General features: G+C 38.0%; 1 protein-coding gene across 1 annotated transcript in view; it reads right to left on the bottom strand.

Moving 5' to 3' along the window:
• Positions 1-23846, bottom strand: part of sardh (sarcosine dehydrogenase) — a 63771-nt gene that overhangs the window by 14093 nt on the left and 25832 nt on the right. The window contains exons 11-17 of the mRNA XM_059357972.1: positions 21781-21871; positions 19606-19747; positions 12001-12084; positions 11617-11730; positions 9143-9281; positions 6333-6446; positions 4666-4813 (exon numbers count right to left, since the gene is read on the bottom strand). Of these exons, the coding sequence (XP_059213955.1) occupies positions 4666-4813; positions 6333-6446; positions 9143-9281; positions 11617-11730; positions 12001-12084; positions 19606-19747; positions 21781-21871 (832 nt within the window). The remainder of the gene's footprint in view (positions 1-4665; positions 4814-6332; positions 6447-9142; positions 9282-11616; positions 11731-12000; positions 12085-19605; positions 19748-21780; positions 21872-23846) is intronic.

Below are 23846 nucleotides of genomic sequence, written 5' to 3' on the forward strand. Positions count from 1 at the left end.
TGCTTTTCTATAGTTTGGTTGTTTTCACACCAGTGCTTTTAAGTCTGGTTAACTCAGACTCTTGTTTCTTTTCCTCCTTGGTGAGTTCCTTTGGGCAAATACCAGCTATACTCTGCAGGTTCGAGCTAAAAGGCTACGGTAGCCAGGCGTGCATTGAATTCTGGGAAGCAGACGAGCACGCAGCTAGCCGAAGAAATGCATAGCAACGCTTCTCAGCTTGTTCCTGTATTTACTTTCTTGCTTCTGCCCCAGATATATCTGATCAATAACTGAAGTGAACATTCTCATGTGGTTTTTGGCAGTGCACAGATTTCTCTCTGTGTAAAAAGAAACCGAACCAAGGTGGAAACACTCCAAGTCTACAATATCAACTCAACTGTTTCACACCAGAACAAAGAAATTACAGTCATGGAAAAAAAATAGACCACCATTTTTCTACAATTTCTTGTTCATTTTAATGCTTGGTACACTTGATACATTTGTTTGGACAAATATAATGATAGCAACAAAAATAGCTCATAAAACTTTAAGAGCTGATATACAGCCATTTTCCATGGTTTTCTTGATATTGATTTTGGTTATTATCAAGAAAACCATGGAAAATGGCTATATATCAGCTCTTAAAGTTTTATGAGCTATTTTTGTTGTTATCATTGTATTTGTCCAAACAAGTGTATCTTTAATTGTACCAGGCATTAAAATGAAAAAGAAATGGAAAAATATAGCATGTCAATTTCTGTCAAAAATGTTCAAATTTTAAAATGCCTAAAAATGCTTGGTAAAAAAAATTGGTAAATTCTGGGCTGTTAATACATATTAGAGTATAATATGGCCATAAAAACTCCACATTATGGGATGTCCAAAAATGACCCCCCTTAAAAAAAGTCATAATGTGTAAAAAAAAACAAAAAAACGCCCCTAAATGATCAGATCTTCTTCTACTACATTCTTAAGTATTTCCAGGAAACATTACTACAGGACTACTTGATATATTTGCTGTGGAAACAAACCATCTCTCCTTCTCCCACACTCATACACACTAAAATCAATATTACATAAAGATGAGTCAACAGAAAAAAAGGACTAAGATTAGCTTACTTTGCTACTTGTGTGTGTGTGAGTGGGCAGGTAGAGGCCTTTTCTGGGAGATATTTTTTGCAACAGTGTGGCAGGAAGCCAGGGTTGAAGATATTTGGGGAAGGGGTTCAGGCTTGTATGAGCTGTACATGCTTGCACATCTGTGTGGGCGCCCTTTTTTTCTTAAAGGCAATCGATGTGATCAAAATTGGATATAGACACATATGTGTATGGTCTTATATGAATAAAACATTTCTTGCATATATGCATGAATGTGCAACATGATGCACAGGCGAATATTTTTCTTCGGGCTGTCCTCCCGTTTCTGTCCTCCCTTAAGAAACGCTTTGTTCACTGAACTCCCGAGCCCAAGAGCAAGGCCAATTAGCTATATATAATCAGTGAATGGCTGTGTTTGTGTGCATGTGTGCGTGAGGAGTCTTGCAACCACCAATTTGTTTCTCCGTCTTGCTATTTAACTGCGGCTCTCAGCTGTGGATCAGAGGATACAAACACACACGCGGAGCTCTCTTGCAGGATATCGCATAATTTCATATATTATAAATAAGCTTCGTAATTACATTGCAAACGCTCGAGCACCAGTTTCACCCCTTTGGAGCGTGCCGACATGCTGTGGGAGCGAAAAGCGGAAAATCTGGAGACTCCCCTCTCTGGAGAATTGGAATGAGACGTCTCTGAGAGTCAAACGCATTTCCATAAACGCTGTAATTTAAACTTTAAAGAGATCAATTTGCTTTGCAAGAACATGAACCCCAAACATTAGAGGGTCGATTTTCTGCAACTCCTCACATGCGGCAGACACAATGAGGAGGAGAGCTGAGAATCATTACGGTGCTGTGCACGGAGAGGCAATACGGATGCTAATATTGTTTACATTATTGACACGCACACAAGGAAACATCTACTGATGCAAATACAAACACTCACAAGAGGAGTGCGCTCAAGAAAACTCAATGAGCTCCATAATCAACATCTTTTCATACGTCGCTGTATGTATAATAGAACACATACGCTGGGCTACTTCTGTTAGTGACGCACTGATTTCTGGTTTGACGTAAGCAATAAAAGACATAGAGATAGAAAAATCTGAAACAGGTTAAGAGGGCACTGAGAGTATGAGGGCAAAAAGGGTGAGAGAGAGTGAAATAGAGCTGGATAAGAGCTACAGAAACATAAGGACAGAGAGAAAAGAAACTTAGGAGAACAGAAGATGAGAAAAAAGCCTCAAGGAGAAGAAATCGACACAGCCCACACAGAGAACAGAGTGGCCTAACCCTGCTGCTGGTAAAAGGGAAGAACAAAGATGCAGGGCGGTGAGGTGGGGAGGAGAAGAGGTGAGAGGTGAAGAAAAGATAGACGGGGAGTTGAGAGAAGGAGATCGGGGAAAGGTAAAAGGTGGCCCGGCTTACTCTCAGAGTGAAGAACAAAAAGAAAACTGTGGGAAGCAAGAAGAAAGTGACAAGTTTGGACTATATTCCCGCGTCCGAATGTGTGCAGTGCACCATTTTTTCATTCGGAGATAAAGAAATCAATGCATGTTGGTTCTCATAGATGAGGGTAAAACAGGAACACTGGGACATATTCAGTTTAGATTTCAGTTAGAGTCGTTTTCGGAAACTCCCAAGACGACAAAACTGGCGTTAAAAGGGAGAAAAGACATCAAAACTTAATCCCTGGTCTTCCTCTTTCAGGGATCTCATTTCTGCCAGCTGTATAATTTCACGAGACCTTATATAAATACTGTATATCTGCAAAACAGAGGTTTTGACATTTAATCCTTGAAGGTCATCGCTGCAGTGTTTACACTGAGGACTCATTATGGCAGACAGGGCAAGTGAAGAGGTATGATTCTATAAGATTACCTTTTAATATTAATATCATGTTGGGCTTTGAGACCGAGAAGAGCTGAGTTTATTGTTGAGGGGAGGCCTTGAATAATATCACCAGAAAAAAATTGCGCAAATTTAATACCACTGATAATATAACAACATCCTTTTAAAAGAGCAATGTACTTTTTATGGTGGGGTGAAACTCTGAACGTATTTACCTGATGACAGAAGCAAAGAGGAATGAAAGTTAAAATCTTTCTCAACATAGTTTTTTCTGTTCATTCTGATTTGGTGCTGTAAAAAAAAAAATGTGAAGGGCCCAAGTGGTTATGGTCGGGGAAACCTTGCTGTGTTTCCAGCATTATGTTGGCTATAATGTTACATTTTTATGTAAACAAACATGTATGTAAACACAACAGGTGAGATCGTGCAATATGTAGACATGAACTCAACAGTGGTGGAAGAAGTATTTAAATGCTTTACTTAAGTAAAAGTACTAATACCAAACTCCAGAATTACTCCGCAACAAGTAAAAGTCCCGCATTCAAAATTTACTCAAGTAAAAGTACAAGTATCATCGTCCAATCAACTTGTTGCAGCAACTAGCAGATGCTACTAGCATGTAGATTTCAAGAGCATCGTGTGTCTAGTATCCACAATTATTACAATTTCACTACTTGCTACCTGACTTCAATGCCACTTTTATATGGCTCGCACCACTAGTGGATGTAGTGTCTTTGTTGTTTGTTGCCGTCTTACAATTCTATTTTTCATTATATATTATTCTATTTTTATTTATTATCCTAATCTGTTTTACTCTGTACTTGAGCCACTGCAACACCTGACTTTCCCCATGGGCACAATTAAAGGAATATCTCATCTTATCATTTTACATGGGCCAAAACACTGTACACATATATATGTATCACACTGATTGTTAATGAACTCAGTTACTTAAAGATTTTTCACTGTGCTGCTAATTATTTTTTACAAGTTACCATAGTGCCTGACTCTAAAGAAGCATGGAAATCTGTACAAAATCTTGCATGTTGAGATGTTGAGGTATTTAACTCTGGACCAAGTGTTGCACCAAGTGAGAAAAAGTCTCCATCCATAGAACCAACGGTGCTAGCATGGCTTAAAAATGACCAAACTGGAAACCACATGTTCATTTGGAATCATGTTGCAATTCAGCTGCTCTTGCCTCCTCATCTTGGCCTCATCCGTTTCTAAAGGGTCCTTCTTGATTCAGGTGAGATATTGATGGATCACCACCATGGACGCTTTAACCCAAGGTGTAAACTGTTGTTAAGACGGAGAGTGCAACTGCTCTGAGTAACCTCCATCATTATCACTCACTCAGATAAAAAATAGATTTTAATTTACTTTGCAGGGTTCACAGCATCATGAAACAGCCAATGGCTACATCTAACCTCTCAGTCTCTCTCTCTCCTTTTCAATCAGCCTCCCTCCCTGCACTCTCTCACCTCTTCTGCCTATGGCTAAGTCTGGAGAACAGGCACTTAACCTGCTCTCCTTTTATCGATCCAGCAGCTAATCTTTTCAGTTTTCCCACCTCTTGTTACCAGGAAATGAATCATAACCCGTCAGGGGACCGTTACCTTTTCTTTGCCCTCACTCACTCCTATTGTTCTTTTTCTCACCTGGATATATAAATCATGACAACGTCTCTGTTCATTGATGTCACCACCCGCCCCCTCCCCATCCTTCTTCTCACCTCTTGGGTCCCTGGATGCTGATCATCCCCATGTCCTCAGAGTGGTCTGTCAGCTGGCAGTGGAAGCCTTGGTCCTGAAGAACGGTTCTAATGTGGTTCCAGTTGTGTTCTGCGACACCACCTCCAATGGCCAGGTAGTATGCGTCACCTGGGGCAAAGGCGGGAAAGGAAAGAAATAATAAAACCTCTGAGACCAGCAGGACAGTTTTTAAGATCCTGCTTCAAAGAAAGAGTAAAGATATTGGGATCATATGAAACTATGTAACCTAAAGCATCTATTGGTGACAACCATGTCATGCTTGCTAAATAACATTAAATTTAACCCTCCCGTTATGTTGTGGTTTGAATTGATCTTTTTTAAAGTTTAAAAAATAAAAAATAAATAGTTAAAAGTATTTTTTTCATAAGAAGACAAAATTTAAAAAAGTTAAATACATTTTTTTTTTTAAATCAATGTCATGTAAAATCATTGTATTTTATATGAGATCCTTCGAATGTACATTAAAAAAAAGTTTTAACGTGCATTTTTCAAATGAAAAACGAGTGAATTATGAACCATGATCTGTGAGAGGTAAAGAACACCATTGCACTGAATATTGATTAAAATGGTTCGTAATGGAGTTATTGATGAAATATAAACAATGTTTATTGGGATTTTTTGATTTCTGACACTTTTGGATAATTAAACATGCCCTGGGTCAAATTGCCCCATGAACAATATTGCCATTCCTGAGAAACAAACATAACTTAAGAAAGATTTTGGTGGGAGGAAAAAAGCTTACATCACCATTTTTTTCAGGGGTCCCTTGACCTCTGACCTCAAGATATATGAATAAAAATGGGTTACAAAAGTTCCCACGGGTCTCCCTTTTACAGACTTGCCCAAATTATGACATAGTTTGGGGAAAAACCAATGTGATTTTTCTCATGCAGTAAAAATGTGTTATTTGTGTCTATTGAATTTGACTATTTTTTTCATACTGAGGTGCTTTAAAAGTCTCAAAATTCACAAAAAATGATATGACTAGAAAGCTGAGACCAATTGTATTCATGTGTGATGATCTAATCTTTCAAAATCTGAATGGACCCCTCACCAGAACATTTATGACTTTAAAAAAAAATGTATACACAGCACTGAGTGTCTTATATTAATCTCTCCAGGTTCTCATCTTTCAGATGATATACATCACTTCCATGTGCCATCTAGTGCTGACCTGCTATTTCCCCTTAAAGATCCCATGCTCCCCACTAAAAAAAAAAGACAAAAATGGGTCTATGGTGGGTCTCTAAGGATTAAGAAAAGTGTGACAGAAACAGTGACAGATGGTTCATCAGACAAATACAACAACTGACAGTAAACTTAAAAAGAACGAAAAATGAGGCAGCACATGAATTAACAGCTACATCACAGTAGTGGTAGCAAGAATGATATGATGATGAATGGAGCAGATCTATAGTATTGATAGATGCTGGGAGACAGAACAATAAATAGAACAGAGCAAAAGAACAATAAGACCAAAATAAGCCACAACACAATGACAGATATATCCAGCAACAGACGAAACATAACAATGATGTAATGATAAAGAGAAGAATGGAGAGACACAGGGAGCAATAGATTTAGCAGTAAAGCAGATATATGAACACACACACACACACACACACACCATTGGACTGTGGTGCCAGGGGCAGGTTGGCAGCACCAGGCTCCAGTCTGCTCACTGTCAGGTCAGCCTCCGCCCCTCCGTTCTTATTCAGCATGCAGGTATACACAGTGGAGCCTGAAACACACACACATAAAACAATTAATTCCTGTGGTAGACTTTGTGGGCCAATTTAAAGTGTGCAGTCTCTTGGAACGATGCCGACAGAAATCTGAGAATGAAAAATGAACCAGAATTCGAGGTCAATCTTCTGTTTGTAACCGATTCTTTATGAGTAATCCAGTTTGTAAGCTTTTTTTTTGTGTGTGTGTGTGTGTGTGTGTGTGTGTGTGTGTGTGTGTGTGTGTGAATAAGAATAGATTTTTAATAAACTCAAGTGTACTTTTTTCCCAACTCACTTTTGAAGGGCAATAATTATAAATCTCTGCCTCTGACATGTGAGCCTCGTCTTTTTGTACAGTAGTTACCAAGGAAACGACTGAAATATGAAGCCGAGAACATCACTTAACAAACATATTCATGATGAGGACATCATCGAAAATAATTTTCCAATAAATCTAGTGAATCTAATTACAAGAGACAAAATAAAAACATTCCCGTCGTGCGTCGGCCGAAGGAGTCAACACGCTAATGTGTGGCTGTCCCTCAGTCGTCTCTCGTTTGAATGAATGATTGATGTCAGAGTTTCATCCTGTCACTGGCATTAAAGAAAAGGGCATGTAAATGTGTTAGCGAAGCATAAGCCGGGCCTGCTGAGACATTAAATATTCTCGGGGCGAGTGCGACCACTGTAATTGCTGTAAGTGAGAACTGGGAGCAAGAAAAAGAGAGTGACAGACAAAAAGACTTGGAAAGCAAGGTCAGATGTGTCGTCTGAGATTTCGAAAAAGCTTCTGACAAACTGCCATCGTAGGCGGGGGGAGATCTGACTGGAGGATAATAAAGTGGAAGTAGATGTAAGCACAATAAATCAATCAAACAGGCTGCAAAAAATAAAAATAAACAGCAGCAGTGCTCGCTTAAAGGGTTATTCCAGCAATTCAGTGTTGCACTCCCAATTATAGGTTTATATTGTGTCTAACAAGAGAAGTGATGCAGCAGACTCCAGGATCTCCTCACTTCCCTGGTGTTCACCATGAGTCTCTAGCATGAGTCAGGCTTTTAAATTGCTGGGTTTTATATTATTTCATTATAGCCTGTTGTATGTGTCCTAATTACACCATGCTGTCATGTTGCACTAGTTGACAATCATTATTCTGCATAGCTGGTAAGGAGTACGAGCCAATCACAGCAGGGCTACTAGCCAATCACAGCACAGTAATATTAGCCAATCACAGTACAGAAGAGGAAAAAAGCTCCCGCCAAAACAGGATTCATGTATGCAGGAACTGACTGCTCAGCTTGGACAGAAAGCCCAGTGGATTGACAGCTCGGCTAGTAAAAGCCAAAGGGGAAAGAATAATAAAAACATAATAATAATAATGATAAAATAAAGGGATAAAAATAAATAAAAGAAATTATACAAAAAAAAAGTTAAATACAAGTAAAATATGTATAGTCATATCAACAAACAGTTATTATAAGATAAAGTACAATAAAAAATATGAATAACATATTATTTTTGAAAAATCACAATAAACTAAATAATAAAGCCAAAATAAATATTTCATGTCCGAAAAGGAGTAGGAGGAAATGGAAAGTCCTACCCCTAAATAAGAAATTAAGCGGAAAAAAATTGTAATTTATATTCAAAAATAAATACTATTTTAACTATATAAATACATATATACAGCAATAAAAAAGATGATAAAATAAATACAAATGCTTATAAATATTTCTTATATTTTGTTATTTGTCTTCATATTTCCACAATTTATTCTTTCTTTAACGATGTATTCTTTTTTATGGCACTCCTATGACTCCATGTGTAACAAGGATATCTTGACACATGATAATGATATCTCTGGTCGTGTTAATATATATACACAATAATTAATTAATTAATTATAATCCTTTCCTTCTTGTAAGTACTTGCTTGAGGAAGACCTGTAGTTGGTCAAAACAATGCTAAAACGTAAAGGGAGCTCTGTTTCAATTCTACTGGTACTGCTTGTTTTACAATGAATACAATGAATCCTACATTTCCCATAATGCAATGAATAGCATGTTTCATTAAACAACCCCTGCCTGGTAATGTCCCACAAACTCCACACCTCCAATTCAGTGACACAAGAGATATTATACAACTCTTCTCACAAGCTAAGTGCTTCATGTGGAGTTCCCCTTTAAGTGGCGGTACCACTGGGAGACACTAAAATCAGACATTTTCCAATCCTTTAAATCAAAAGATATATCTGTTTCAGCATTCTCTCAGAACTTGAGAATGTGAGATTCTGAAAGGACATGGCTGTCAAAGCATCGGTGATCTATCCTGCTCAGCGGGGAAAACAGACGGTGGATTAAGTGGGAAAGTGAGGAAAGTGTAGAACAGAATATCCAGAGCATTTGGAGCTCTGCTCATTTTTACATCTGTACGCACATGTCACTGCAGACGAGCAGGCATAGCTGTCAGTCTGCTGATTTAAAAAAAAAAAAGAAAAGTTCGAGAAAAAACCCTGTGAGAGACTAGATCGTGACATTTAGTGATAGTGATATTTAAGCTTTTTTGTGAGTGGACTGTTTTGTTCGTGTTTTGGCATTTTGTTTAGTCCCTCTATCCACGTATCTGCCTTCTTCATTCTGTCAATCTTCTCTCCCATCTGCCTGAGCATTTGTGTGTTTACATGTGTGTGTTCGTGCTGCAGCACACTGACCTGGCTTCTTGTTGACATCAGCAGTGAACAGCCAATCAGCCGCCTTCTTGGCATCTGGTCCAGTGAGATAGAACTTTCCAAAGTAGGACATGTCAAACACAGCCACACTGTTTCTACATGAGAGGCACTCGCTCTTTATCTGCATTTAAAAAACACACACAGACACGCATCCAATTAACACAAACCTTGGCGTTAAAGAAGAGAGTCTGCCTCTCTTTGCCAAACATGACATTTCTGAGATGACTGCACGTCTTCGGAGCCAGGTCCTTGAAGGAAACATTCATCACGACTGTGAAATTAAAAGGGAAAACTAATTGAGGTTTTGACGTCAAGGTTGCTAATTCTCCCCTTGTGGTGCGTCCTCTGATCTGCTGTGTTAGTTTGGTACGCATGAACCTCACTGACTGTTCTCTCATCACTGTCCGTGATTGTCATTTCCCATGAGGACACATGTTTTCTGTCCTCACGGGAGCTTTCACAGAGTGCTCACACTCATCTGGCTTCTCTGAATATTTTGGCCCATAGCTGTCTGACTAAACAGGAAGGTGCATTAGTATGAGTCAAATAAAGATGGGATTTTTGAGACAAATGCCCTGATTTTAGAGGGTAAAAATTAATTGATAACTGATGTGGTGGCCGATATCGTAATATTTGAGCTTGAATGAAAATGGACCTTATTTATGTGGGTTGAGCACTGATTTTTTTCTTGCAAATGTACCCAGAGAGCTACTTTCTTAAACATAAAACTTGATAAATAGCATACCGGTATTTAACACTTGCTTATTTTTCATTTTGAAACTCCCTGCTGGATAATTTCTTTTTCTTTTCTTTTCTATTTGCTCTTTTACATATGCCTACCTTTCCCAGTTTGTTCAAAATTCTCAACTGTAATACACTTAACTTTCTGTATCTTGTTTCTTGTTTTGTAAACAAACAAAAAAACCTTGATTGTGATTGTGATTCCTCTACATTTTGAGGCAAATATTGTACTTTTCATTTAGCACAAGATTTAGCTTAAAAAACATGATAAATCAAAATGATTTTGAACATTTTTTTTTTAAATTAAACTTCATAACAGTATATTTAGTAGTTAAAATTAGCCAAAACCTTAAAAAATTAAAATGCTGCTTACATAAATCAGCATCAAAAATAATAATCCAATATTATATTTGAAATATGTATAACAATGGGGCTATTCTGCATAATTGCATTTTGCATTTTTATCTGCATTTTGATGCTGATACTTTTGTAATTTTACTTTAGTAAGTTTTGGATGCAGAACTTTTACTAATACTGGAATCATTTCACTGTGTGGAATTAGTACTTTTACTTAAGTAAAGGATTTGAATACTTTTTACACCACTGATTATTAAACATTATATAAAAAATGTATTACATTGTCAGCCAATTCTATAAATGATACCTGAGAAAATAAAGAATAAATAAATAAATAGGAATATAAAAAAAAATCGCTCAATAAACATCACTATTCAGTTTCATCCAATTGCTGACTATATAAAAAAAAGTCTAATAAAATGAATAACTATCCCCATTTCTAAGTCACACCAAGCGACATTTTCTGCATTATATATTGTGTAAAAAAGTTTTCATGACAGCACATATTGGACAGCATATACACATATATTAGAGGTGTTAATCATCAGAGACCCACAATTTTATCCCGATACTTGAGTCACGATGCGATATTATTGCGATTTTAAACATTTTGCGATATGGTGAGTATCGTGACACATATATATTGCCGTTTAACTGCATTTTGTATCCACAAAATTAAATTCTATCAAGAATTGTTTTGTCAAATCAGAGAAAATTCTCAGTCTATTAATCTCACTTCAGTCTTTTTATTTCTCCACAATGAGAGTCAAACCCACAGACTGACCAACAAAGTATTCAGTCAAACTGAACTGAACTGATATCAAACATGTCTGGACGACAACAACTGCAGCATTTTATTAAACTTTCCTCAACTTTAAGCTTCACTGCATTCTAAAAGTCTAACTTTGCAGCGTTATTTCGACAACTTCCCGACACGACATCCTGACCCACACGGTGCCTATAGATTCCTTAGATCTTCTAGTTTCATATGATGATGTATCTCCAGTACATTCCTAAAAGTGAGCCTGCGACTGACCGGCCATCGGAACAATAAATATCGTCCCCACCTCTAACAGATATGCCTTTGGTAGGCCAATATTATTTAATTTAAGCCGGGAAAGCGGATACGTCGTTTTGTAGTATTTGTAGTTTTTTCCACCTATTTCTGGTATCTTGGCCAATGAAATGCATCAGAATACATGTGGGAGTGTTGCAATGCAACATGGGACTTTTTCCAGACACTTCTGTTGAATTTCCAGAAAAACTTCAGGTTTTAGGGGGTTATTTTAAAATCGCCCAGAGGTTTTACAGGCATTTTTTCCAGGCGTTTTAGGTCTATCTGGCTCTAAGTATCTTACCACGTCATGATGAGGAGGGAAGCCAAAGGTGTACTCTTTGCCAAGCAAGTCGTTGTATTTGTAGTTCACATTCTTCTTAATGTCATAAGCCCCGTAGTAATCGTAGTCTTTAACCTTCACAATAACAGAGACAAACAAACAGTTAGAGGATAATTAATCATCATCCGTTTCCGTGTGCAGAGCAGGACAAAGCATCGGGCCAGATACTGTGTCAGTGTCGCATACTATTGGCAGTCTGCTCCAACAGTCCCTATCCAGCAAGCCGTGTGGAAAATTTGCATCTTAATTGTTTATGTCTTTCCAAGTGCCTTTTATCAATATGTGGCTGTAAATAATCATTAGCATGCACATGCTTGTGTAGAGTATGTGTGTGTAGAGTCTCACAGGAGCGGGCCCGTCTTTGTTGAACCAGCCAGGTCGTTCCCAGCCATGTCTCTCCTGGAACACACAGCCCTGCTCTGTCAGCACCTAAAAACAAACAATTGCACAAACAAACAAAGAGGTGGTATCAGTGCAGAACGTACATGCTGCGGAGATTGTTTACATTCCAGAGTTTACTTCTGGAATCACGGCACAAAAACATTGTTTATTCATAAATGTATTCTCATAGTCAGCAAATTCACTTTTCATATCTACAGAATTGAACACTTCGGCTGCTGAGTCTGCTGGTTTTAAACAGCAACGACTGACTTCTTGTGGCCACTTTGGGGGGCAGCAGTAGGGCTGGGCGATATGGACCAACAGTCATACCCCGATATATCTAGGCTGAATATCAAATACGATATATATCTTGATATTTTTATCGCAAAAATGAGAGCAAATGTTGAGTCAAAGCCAAAGCCAAATGTGACATGTCACAAGTAGTTTTATTGAAACCGTTTATTTAAGTGAACATAAATACTGTATAAAAGAGTACCTTTTTAAAAAAAAATCGAAGCTCCATAAAGTGCACATTTAAATAAAAAAATATCTTAAATAAAAATAGCCTATGAAATAAAATAGACCAATCTTTTTCTGAAATAAATATATTTATATGAGAAAAAAAGTGAACATTACAAATGATCTAAATATGACAAACCCTAGTAAGGGCAGCATTTATATATAAAGAATAAAAAAAAATTAACAATATAGATATATGCGGTATGGTCTAATTCCATATCACATTTAAATAAAATATATCGATATATTTTTTATATCGATATATCTCCCACCTCTAGGCAGCAGAACACTGATATAAATTATATAACTTTTTCTTTTTAGCTCTTTTTTTGGTCTCCACCATCTCCTGAGAATATTATCTTGCTATTTAGCAGCTTAATGCTCTAACATGTTCACCAGCTAATCATTTATTTTGTCCATCGGCTATTTGATGGTAGGCAGGTAGTGTATAACGAGTTCATCAGAGCTTTTTTGCTGACTGATGCAACCAAAAACAACGCTCACGAGAACAGTGAAACTAAATTAAACAGTAAAGTCAAAAGCGGAAAGAAGCTCCGTGGAGCTGAGAGTAACTCTAAAGCATAGTGATATTTCTACCAGTTTAATGGGCAACAAATTCACTTGGGAGGAATAGATGAAAAGTAAGGGGCAGCACAATCGATTACAAATATAGTCACCTTGTTATAAGATATTTCAGTTCAGCGCTCACCAACGTCCTTGTTAAAATTGACAGTCGCCCACAGTTAGTAGGTATGCTCAGCTATGCTCTCCTCCTAGCAGGCAACCAGCTGTCTCTGCCAAAACTTCCCACACCGAGCTATATTTACCATCAGCGCTACCGAGGTGGAGAAAACGTGTGAGCAGCAGTGCCAGAGATGGCCTGTTTGGGCTCTGAAATATACTCATATTGCCTCCTAAAAGTAGACAGTCTCATTATTTGCGCAGGGACACCTTCTTTGGCAGTTAAAACTCCTTAAGTACCCCTCAGCCGTCATACATATTGTCGTGATTAAGAGTGAGCGCCAGTATCGTGATCAAAAGCTAATTTAAAAAAATAATAATTAGACTTTTTCTGTGTTTTTTCTTCCACACTCAGCCACCCCTACATTTATCTGAGGCTCTTCAACAGTAGGAAGGCTAGTTGCTAGGTGATGGCCCTCGACGAGTGATTAGCAGGGGTCTAATGGCTCGCAGCCGAGGGTTGGACCGACCCAGTCTCACAGGGACTGAGCTCTCCTTCGAGCTACCTGAGAGCAGTTATTTGTGTGTTTTTTCAGCTGGTTGGGATAAAATCTGCGGCCATAATTACACCGAACGTAACATGATAATACCTGATCCCGCACTTGTTATGCAAATTAAAGGCATTTCTGCTGGAGAAAGCTGTAATAGTAAGGAATTAAGTCTTAATGATACAGTGTTGTACAACAGGACACTAGATCTGCCACAGCTGCCTGAAAATAACACTGCCTGCTGACACGATTGTTAAGCCTTTGAAGTGTCAATCAGCTTTTGTTTAACATTAGATAAATGACTAATTTTCATTCCTATCAGTGATGACAGTGACTCAGTGAAAGTCAAAGGCTATTTGAATATTTAAGGATGAAGTCCCAAATTACAAGCAGTCTATAAATACTTATGAGGAGAAAGTTTGCAAGAAGTGCAGAAAAATTGGGGCATCACGTTTTGTCATTTTACGTTCATCAGTTGCTTCATCAAACAGTACTGGGAGGTGCCGATCAGGAGGTTGAATGTGATAAAACAGTATAGTGGAATATATCGTATCGGACTAGTATGTGGTCTTTAGGAAAAACATGTGCTTTGACTCAAATCATACACTGCCTATCAAAAGTGTTCAACCCCCTTGGATGTTTCACCCTTTTGTTCCTGACACCCTGAAGGCACCACAGTCCATAGACACTTTTAAAAAAGGACTAAAAACTTTCCTTTTTAGCAAAACCTTTGGTTCCTCCCATCTAGATGGTTTTTAGATGATGTATGTATGTTTTCTGTTTTTAGCTTTTTTTCCCCTTTTTTGTCCTTTTTATAATTAGACTGTTTTAACCTGTAGCACTTTGAGATTTCCTGTAATGTAAAGTGCATTACAAATAAAATGTATTATTACTATTATTATTATTTTGTTGCTTTTACACATGAAATCATGGTCAATATAACTTGGCTTTTTGTGTGGACGGCCAGCTCTAGGCAGATTTAAACAAGTGCCATACTCCTTCCATTTTTTATTGATGGATTTAACTGAACTCTGTGGGATGTCCAGTGAGTTGGACCTCCCAGACACATGTTTTTTTAATACTATAATCACTTGACACACATCGACTCTACTCAGTTGATCACCATTTAACTAACTGTGACTCTGCTGGCATTAACTAGCTGGAACTTTGTTGAATTAGGTCAGTTACTTTATAGGGGGTGAACATTTATCATATATTTTACCTTACATGTTTTTAACTCATTTACATTATTTTGTAAAAATCTGTTTACAATTTGATATTAAAGAGGTTTTTCTTGCAAATTCTTGTCAAAAAAATTATATTGACCATGATTTAATATGTAAAAGCAACAAAAGGGTGAAACATCAGAGGTGGGTGAAAAAACAGATTTCCATTGAAAAAAACAACAACAGGATCCTCAGGATTTATTAAAAAAGAAAAAAGAAAGAAAAAAAGGAGCAGAAAGGTTTGAACTTATTTTAACACTGATTTTGTGTGAGCTGTCAATTATGCAAGTTAAGGAACAATCTCAAATATCCCAAATGTATTTTTCTTTAGCACCTATGGCCCTAAGTGGTAATTGTAGGTGTTGCAGGATCACATTTCACTTGTTTTCACTTAGTTTCATCATCTGTAGTTATTTCTCTCTTTTTTTTGTTCGGCCATGGTAACCTTTTACTCACAACAGACACAATTGGTGGTATTGCCCCAGCAAGTGCTTTCATCAGTTGGCCTGAGGCTCCATCATCGTTGTGTTAACTTCATTCAGCGATATAGTAACTTAACAGACATTAAATTAAATCTTCCAGATAATTACTTTCAGTCCCTTCAAGTATGGAATTTAAAGAAATCTAAAGTTTGTTGCATTTTTGCAGAACAAAATGTATTTTTAAAATCTGATTTTCCCATATTTGTGTTGCCCAGTTTTGTGATTTCAATGTTTGATTCGTTTTTTTGTAATGAATCTGAAAACAGAAGTGCATTTATCTTCTTAATTTAAACATTCACTATGAGGACTCTAGCTACTAGCTAAAAAAGTTACCATCCCTTCATGTCTTCTAAACATCTTTTTAAAAAAAGTGCTTGGGGAAATGTGCTTAATTATGCATGAAAGGTGTCAGAGAAGCTAAATAAAACAAGCTGTAAGAAAGCAGTAGGCATGATCTACAAAACACACTGACAACATTGCTAATGCAATTTGTGTGACAGTAATCTGTTCTGAAAGAATGCCTGCGTGCGTGAGCGGGGGTAGAAATTGCAACAGTTAAAGGTAAATGAAGTCTGGAACAGGAAAGCAAGGCTAAGTGGGTCATTAATGCATAAAATATGGTGGCGAGGCCCATTAAGAGTATGTGTCGGGCTGAGGAGAGAAAGGAAGCTGAAAGACATCCGAGACCAGGCTACCAAAGCTAAGTGTATCATTTATAGTCATGTTGGCAAGGATCGCATTAATAAATGTAGCTGCAGGGGATAAGTTACACTGCTAACTGCAGTCTGTCTGAGCCTGAATCAGCTATTTGCCTCCAGATCTGAGCGGAAAAGACACGAAGAGAGAAAGAAAGGGGGAGAAGGATAAACATACGGAGTACTGAGAGAGGGGGTCAGAGTCAGACAGCTTGGCAAAATATTTCATAACAGACATGAAAGCACATACAGGTTTTTTTACCATTTGAAACTTAAAGGCACAATGTGAAGCCATTCAAATGTATTACCTGCTTTGTATTGCCAATATCAATGGATATCAATGTCTACTCCACACATAGATGTTGAAAGCGGCACAACCTGCAGTTTCAGCAGCATTGTTTATATAATGCTTTCGCCATCATTACTGTTTCGATTATCCAATCAGATGCTGCGGTTAAAGAGGTCAATAGAGGGAAACAAAGGGTGGAAGCTCTTTTTTCTCACTCAAAACACAGATTGGAACAAGAACAAAGACAGTGGCAGCCACAGGCAGAGAGAGAGGGAGCAACAGACATTAAGTATGAATAGTCGGATGAATAGAAGAGGAAATTGTGTTGGGAGGATGTCAAAAGATGAGATGAGAGACGTATGAGTGAAGGCTGTGGGTAGATGCTTGGAATAAAAAACAGAAAAAGGAGTGGAATGAATGGCTGAAGGAGAAAAATGAGAAAAGGAGTGACTCACACCACCTCTAAAAATATAGGAAGTGAACAGATGAATGCTCAGGTTATATGGCAGCAGAGATCCTGCTGTGACTGCGAAGGTGAGCCGGTTTCATCTATGTTTGGAAAATCTCGTCACTATGGGTCCAGAAAGTTTCCCCCTCAGCTGTGCTCGAGCCAAAAGGTCTGTCTGTGTGAATCCTGAGAGATTCTCAGCACTGCCTACACTTTTTCACAGAAAGTAAAAGCAAGGCTTACCTTTCTGAAAGTGCTGAATAGAGAAGTGCTGAATAGAGCCAAGGTTACCGGATTAATGTTTATCAGAATCGAGGACAATATATGTGAATATGGTTTGGTAACGTCTCAGGGAGAGACGCCAGGATGTGAAGACATTTTTGCTTTTATTTGACACATCACTGGCAGGGACGAAGGGGCCTACAGGAAGGGAGGCGGCCGGTCTGGTGTCCTGGTGTGAAGACAATAACACGGACAAGACGAAGGAGATAATAGTGGACATGAGAAAGGAGAGGAGACCTCATCGGGGAACTCGCGGTGGAGAGGGTGAGCAGCTTTAAATATCCACATTAGTGAGCACCAAACAGCTACAGCTTACAACAGCGGCTGTACAGATGCATCTCAAAAAATTAGAATATCATAGAAAAGTTTATTTATGTCAGTGATTCAATTCAAAAAGTGGAAATTACACATTATATAGATCCAATTCACACAGAATGAAACATTTCATGTCTTAATTTATTTAATTTCTTCTAATTATAATGACTATGGCTTACATTGAATGAAGACCTAAATATCAGTGTCTCACATTATTCTTAATATTACAGAAGACCAATTTTAAAAAGTATATTTAATCTGGAAATGTTGGCCTCTGAAAAGTATGTGCATCTATATGCACTGAATACTTGGTTGGGGCTATTTGACTTTAACTATTGGAAATTGACTTTTCCATTTGGTATGGTATGTCGCCTAAGATCCTAGGCAACTTCTACAGCTGCATCACCGCGCGGTACGGCACCACTGCTGCTATAGAAACACCTGCAGAGATTGGTGAAGACCGCTGAGAAGATCACCAGGACTCCACTGCCCTCCCTGCAGAGCATCTACCACTGCAGGAGAGCTGCCATCATTTTCAAAGACCCCACCCACTCCCAGCACGGACTGTTCACACTCCTACCCTCAGGCTGGAGGTACAGAAGTGTAAAATGCAGGACTTCAAGATTAAAGAACTCGTTGTTCCCCACTGCCATCAGACTCCTCAGCAGCTGACAGGAGTCTATAATCGTAGTCTACCTCATGCAACTGTACTTGACTGTTTGGTTTGCACTCTACTTTGCATTAACTGTATGTATAGTTTATATTTCTATTGCTTTTTGCACATGCTGCCTTTTAGAATTTATTTTGTTTAATTGTTTTATCTATTCTATACTCAGATTACTAAATGTTTGACATTCATTGTGGACAGCAATGAAATAATTTTATTATACAGGGAAACATGTTTTCTTACTGTGCATTTGACAGAAAACTTATTTGAACTTGAACTTTTGCCATTAATGCACAAACATTGTATACTGTGTTTGTGTGTATTCAACAGTGATAAAATTATTCAGATCCCTTACTTAAGTGAAAGTACTAACTTCACACTGTGAAATTACTCCACTACAAGTAAAAGTACAAAAAGTATCAGCATCAAAATGTACTTAAAGTATCACAAGTAAAAGTACTTGTTATGCAGAATGGATATATTGCTAATGTATTCCAAATGTATTATTAGATTATTTGCATTGATGCATGACCGCAAGAAGCATTTTAATTTGTGAAAGATAGGGTTCATTTTCCCTACTTAATATACTGTAATGAGGTTTCATTTAAAAAAAAAAGTGTAATCATTTTAAATTGATCGTGTTTTTCATGTTAAATCCTGACTAAATGTAGTGGAGTAAAAAGTACAATATTTGCATCAAAATGTAGTGAAGTAGAAGTATAAAATTACATAAGTATGACTAAGTAAAGTACACGTGCCTCAAAATTGTACTTAAGTGCATTAGTAAATGTCCACCATTGTTATTCAAGATGGAAAAAAATACAAGAATAACCTTCTTTCAACATGAACAATTAGACAAAATAACTAGAAAATAGCCTTTATGTAGTTATTGTGTGTATGGTCCGTTGTAGGTTTTGGTAGTATTACAGTGTTACGGTATACCAGGGCATTTGGAAATCCAGACAGCATGGTTTTCAATACAAACAATGTATTGTAGTGCACAGAGCACACTACCAGAGGTCATTCTCTATGGTTGGAAGAGTGTCTATCCTTTCTCCAACCACCTGTAGATGAAACCCCTCCCACTTCTGTATGAAGAAAGCCTCGACGCAACGTTGACGTCAGCTGCGTTGATACTCTGTCCTGGCTAGTTAGCGAGCTAGCAACCTTTCCAATCTCTGCAGCTGTCGTCTGCTCTCCTGCTACTATGAAATGTTATAAAAAAAAATAAATAATGACTCATGTTTTCAATAGAAGACAGTCGCTTTACTATTAAACCTGTGGCTCCTCGACATAAATGACTCATCAAACGGCAGTTGAAAGAAGTGTGACTAACACACAGGAAACAGGAAACATCAGGGTTGTTTCCTTGAACTCCTCAAGAGATACGTTGGTTAACTACTTATTACTTATCTACCTGATGGAAAGGGTCCTTCCTCATGTTTCGGCTGGCCAGCGGCTCGTCGAAGGGGAACACCACAGAGTAATTTTTAGCATAGGACTCGTGACTCCGCTCTCTGATCCACTTTGTGTTGTCTGTCAGCGAGTTATGGAAACGCCTGCGACAGGAGGGAGAGGAATTCAAAAGATTAACGCTCATTAAAAGTCACAAGCAGTCAGACTTCATTAAAACTTCATTATTCTCGTTCCTGCTGCCCTTTGATAAAATGCCAAACGGAAATTCAAACCCATGTACTGCTTTGTAGCGTGGCCTTAAACCTTGGAAACCTTCTGTGATCAGTGTCACTGCTCGATTTCCTTTTGTGTTCTACCTCAGTACGTTTTTAATAACAGACTGTAAAAAACATGGACGTGGTTTCTGCGAGGTCTCCGAAGAGCCAAAATTAACTTCAGGGTGCATTCCAGTTCCCACACTACCTTCTATTCAATGTGCAATAAAAAGTTATGCATGTCCCAGGATATAATAATGTCAAATGCTGTACGCCAAAAATACCACAAGGTCCAACTGCTTTCAGTCCCATTTTGCAAGCCAGCAAAAGTTTGGACATACCTCCTCATTCAAAGGTTCTTCTTTATTTCTATAATATTATTATTATTATTTAAAGACATCAAAACTATGATTGAACACATATGGAATTATGTAGTAAACAAAAAAGTGTGATTCTTCAAAATAGCCACCTTTTGCTTTGATGGTCTCAAACATATTAAAAAGGCAAGAAATTCCACAAATAAACTCTTGACAAGGTGAAACTGTTAACTGAAAACCATTCCAGGTGACACCTCATGAATCTGACTGGGAGAATAAGAGAAGTGTGAAAAGCTGTCATCAAAACAAAAGGTGGATATATTGAAGAATCTAAAATCTAAAACATATTCTGTTTATTTAACTACTTAGCGTTCAGATGGCACAAACTAGAGACCTAGAGCTTTCAGAAGATGTGCAGCTTTCCTAGGTATATTGACAATGAGGGGGTTTCTCAGCAGTTTGAAGAACAGAAGTGCTCATCGTCCAATCACTGAAAATACAGAAATCTCCAAAATATCCAAAGTTTTTGAACCCAAATCACAGCATGGATTTTAATATGTTATTCCAAAGGTCTTGGCATATTGATGTTATATTCTGAGGGGTTTTTTGACCATTTTTATCTATTCTTGATATGAATTAAATTGCATTATTCAGCACCATATGTGTGTAACAAATGGTATCAACCCAAAAAATGCTGCAACAGCTTATGGATCATAGTTGAGCATGGGAATGGACTTCAGAAAGCCACCATTAATCTTATGACCCTTTATACACCCTAATAGGTTTAATAAATAATTCACTCATTCATTACGTCAGTTAAATTAGATATTTTTGACAAAAACAACTTGACACACAGTGCTGTGCTGCATCTCAAATTAATCTTCAGGTTTCAGATTATGTCCACCACTTCTATGTGGCGTTTATTGTTGACCTGCTATCCCCCCCTAAACATCAACTGCCCACAACCAACAATTTTTTTTAAAAAGGACCTTGAACACTAAGTGGTTAACACACTTTTTCCCCTACATAATTCCATGTGTCCATATGTCTTTCATAGTTTTGATGTCTTCAGTATAAATCTACAATATTGAAAATAATAAAAAATAAAGAAAAAAACATTGAATGAGGTGTGTAACTTTTGACTGGTACTGTATGTGAGAGCGCAGTGTTGTGACAGTATATCCCAATTGTTTGCACACTGTTTGCAACAGCACGTATCAAAAGTAAGTGCTTAACTCTGCATAATTTTCAGATAATTGAAGAAAAAGGGCAAGGAGCTGGAGCGTGGGCCCAGCTGAGGCGTAGCTAGGCACCTGTCACTCAAAGTGGACACACTCTTTATTACTTTAAGCCTTACTACAAATTTAACAGGTGAGTAAAACAAAAACTCACACCTGTACAGCTGTCAAGAACAGGAAATCAGCTATAGAGACCAAAAATTGTTTTGTAGCAGGCTGTAAATGTTGATATCTACAGTAAAGACTGGAACATTTTAACATGGGTTATTCTGGTTATTCAATGAACTGCATTAGCTTAGTTTATCAGCCCGGGAAGCTGTTTTTTTTTCAGTTAGGCTAGTTTTTATACAGTATTAGTGTGATGTACCTGATGTCATAACCATACATATCCTTCTCAGGGCGGCCGTGAATGATCCAGTGAGCCAGCTCTCTACCACAACCACCTCCCAGCATCATGCCTGATAGAAACACACAGAATAAAGAAAGTCCACTCAGTCCAAACGACTGCTGAAACAGTCACTTAATCGAGTTTAATAATCGATTAATTGCTTTAGTCATTTATAAAGCAAAACATTCTAAATTTGCTGCCGTTTCCATTGTTTTCGAATGTGTGGATTTGCTTTCTAATCCTCTTTACAAATCATTCGTAATTGAATGTCTTTGGATTTTGGTTTAGGGCTGCAACTAATTATTATTTTCATTATCGATAAGCCTGTGTTTGATTAATAGTTTAGTCAATTAAATGTCAAACGAAAAAGAAAAATAACCGTTGCAAATTCCCAGAGCACAAAGTGACAGCACTGTTTTGGAGGGATGATCAAACAAGACAAAGATGTCACGCTGGACTTCTGACATTTTTATAAATAAAATGATAAAGCGATTAATCAGAAGGAAATAACTGACACGTGGATCACTAATGAAAATGATTGTTAGGTGCATTGCAAACACACAGTTTATACCCAATTGTCACAGATTAATGGGTCCACTGCACAGAAAACAGCTGGAAAACAAGAGTGGAAAATGTGAACAAAAAACAGGACCTCTCTCCTCACTATCTCTCTGATCTGCTGTCTGGAGGACTGTGAGTATGTCTCATTAATTTGGGGAACAGTTTTCATCCTCTGCAACAGCCTCTATATGTCATACGACCTACAGAGGATTGTTTTGACCTTTGTTCCATCATTTGACCCTTGCTCACAGCTGCCCCTGAGCAATCTGACCTCATCAGCTGCACCCAACGTCTGCCGCATTCAGTCGTTTTTTTTCAACCCGACCAACAAACAACCACTAGCGATTCAATATTTTAACCATCCGGTTCTAAAACTGCAGCGTTAATGAGCTGCTCCCTTTTAGCAACCCCCTTCTTGGTCATTTGCATACGTCATATATGTGTGTCGCGTGTGCCTTTACACACTCTTGCGTGTGTTGCGAGCGCAACATCAATATGCAGCAGCACGAGCAGTGTGTCCTTGCATCCCTCCTTCATCCCTCCATCTCCATCTCCCACAGCGTGCCCTCTCCCTTTATCTCTCATCGCTTCACTCATCTGCGGACACTGTCACTGCGGGCCAAGCCTGGCTGGATGTTTGAATGGCAGGATGGATGGGAGTGGGGGAGAGAGATAGAAGGAGGAGGGGATGATGGAGTTCTCCCAAGACAATGTGGAGACAGCCAACAAGGCGAGGTGGCACTGATAAATGTCACCCAAGACAACTACACTGATGTGTGAGTGTGTATCTGCGTGTGAACCCTTATGCTGGTGCTTCCACTCATCTCATCTTCCCTCCTCTCTGCCTTTGTACTTCCCGTCTCCTTCCCCGCTTTCTGCATCTCGCTCTATTATTGTTCGTTTATGCTTCGCAAACATTTGTTCCTTTTTATCTATCCCTCCTTCTCCTCTCCTCTCTTCTCTATCCTGCTCTCACATTTCTTTTTGGATAGTTTCTCCCTTTATTCTGACATTTACAGTGATGCCCACTAGTGATTCAAAAACTGCTTTTAAAAAGGCACACTATGCAGGAATTGTTGTTTACCATTTGTAAACAAAATATTCAATTTGGCCCCTCCTCCCCAGCACAATCACAGCGAACACAAACTCACAGATTTACGACATGTAATTTGCTACATAATGTTTTGTTATTTTGGCGCTGTGTCAGCTGTTTTGGTAGCTTGAAGGACAAAGGGTAATGCCCAGAAATATCCTGAATACAGCGAAATGAACAGAACAGAGAAATATAGATATATACAGACATCACTATACAATTCTACTCAGCTCAAGTGATGATTGAGAGGAAATATATATACGTAATATATGTATATATTCTTCATATAAGAATAAAACTTAAGTCCTTTATGCCTTTAAAAAGTGAGAAAACATGCATATTTGTATTTATCCTTCTCTACTAATGTAGCCTGTTAAGCAAGTTGATTTGC

Source organism: Centropristis striata, chromosome 19 (genome assembly GCF_030273125.1).
Source record: "Centropristis striata isolate RG_2023a ecotype Rhode Island chromosome 19, C.striata_1.0, whole genome shotgun sequence".
Lineage (NCBI taxonomy): Eukaryota > Metazoa > Chordata > Actinopteri > Perciformes > Serranidae > Centropristis > Centropristis striata.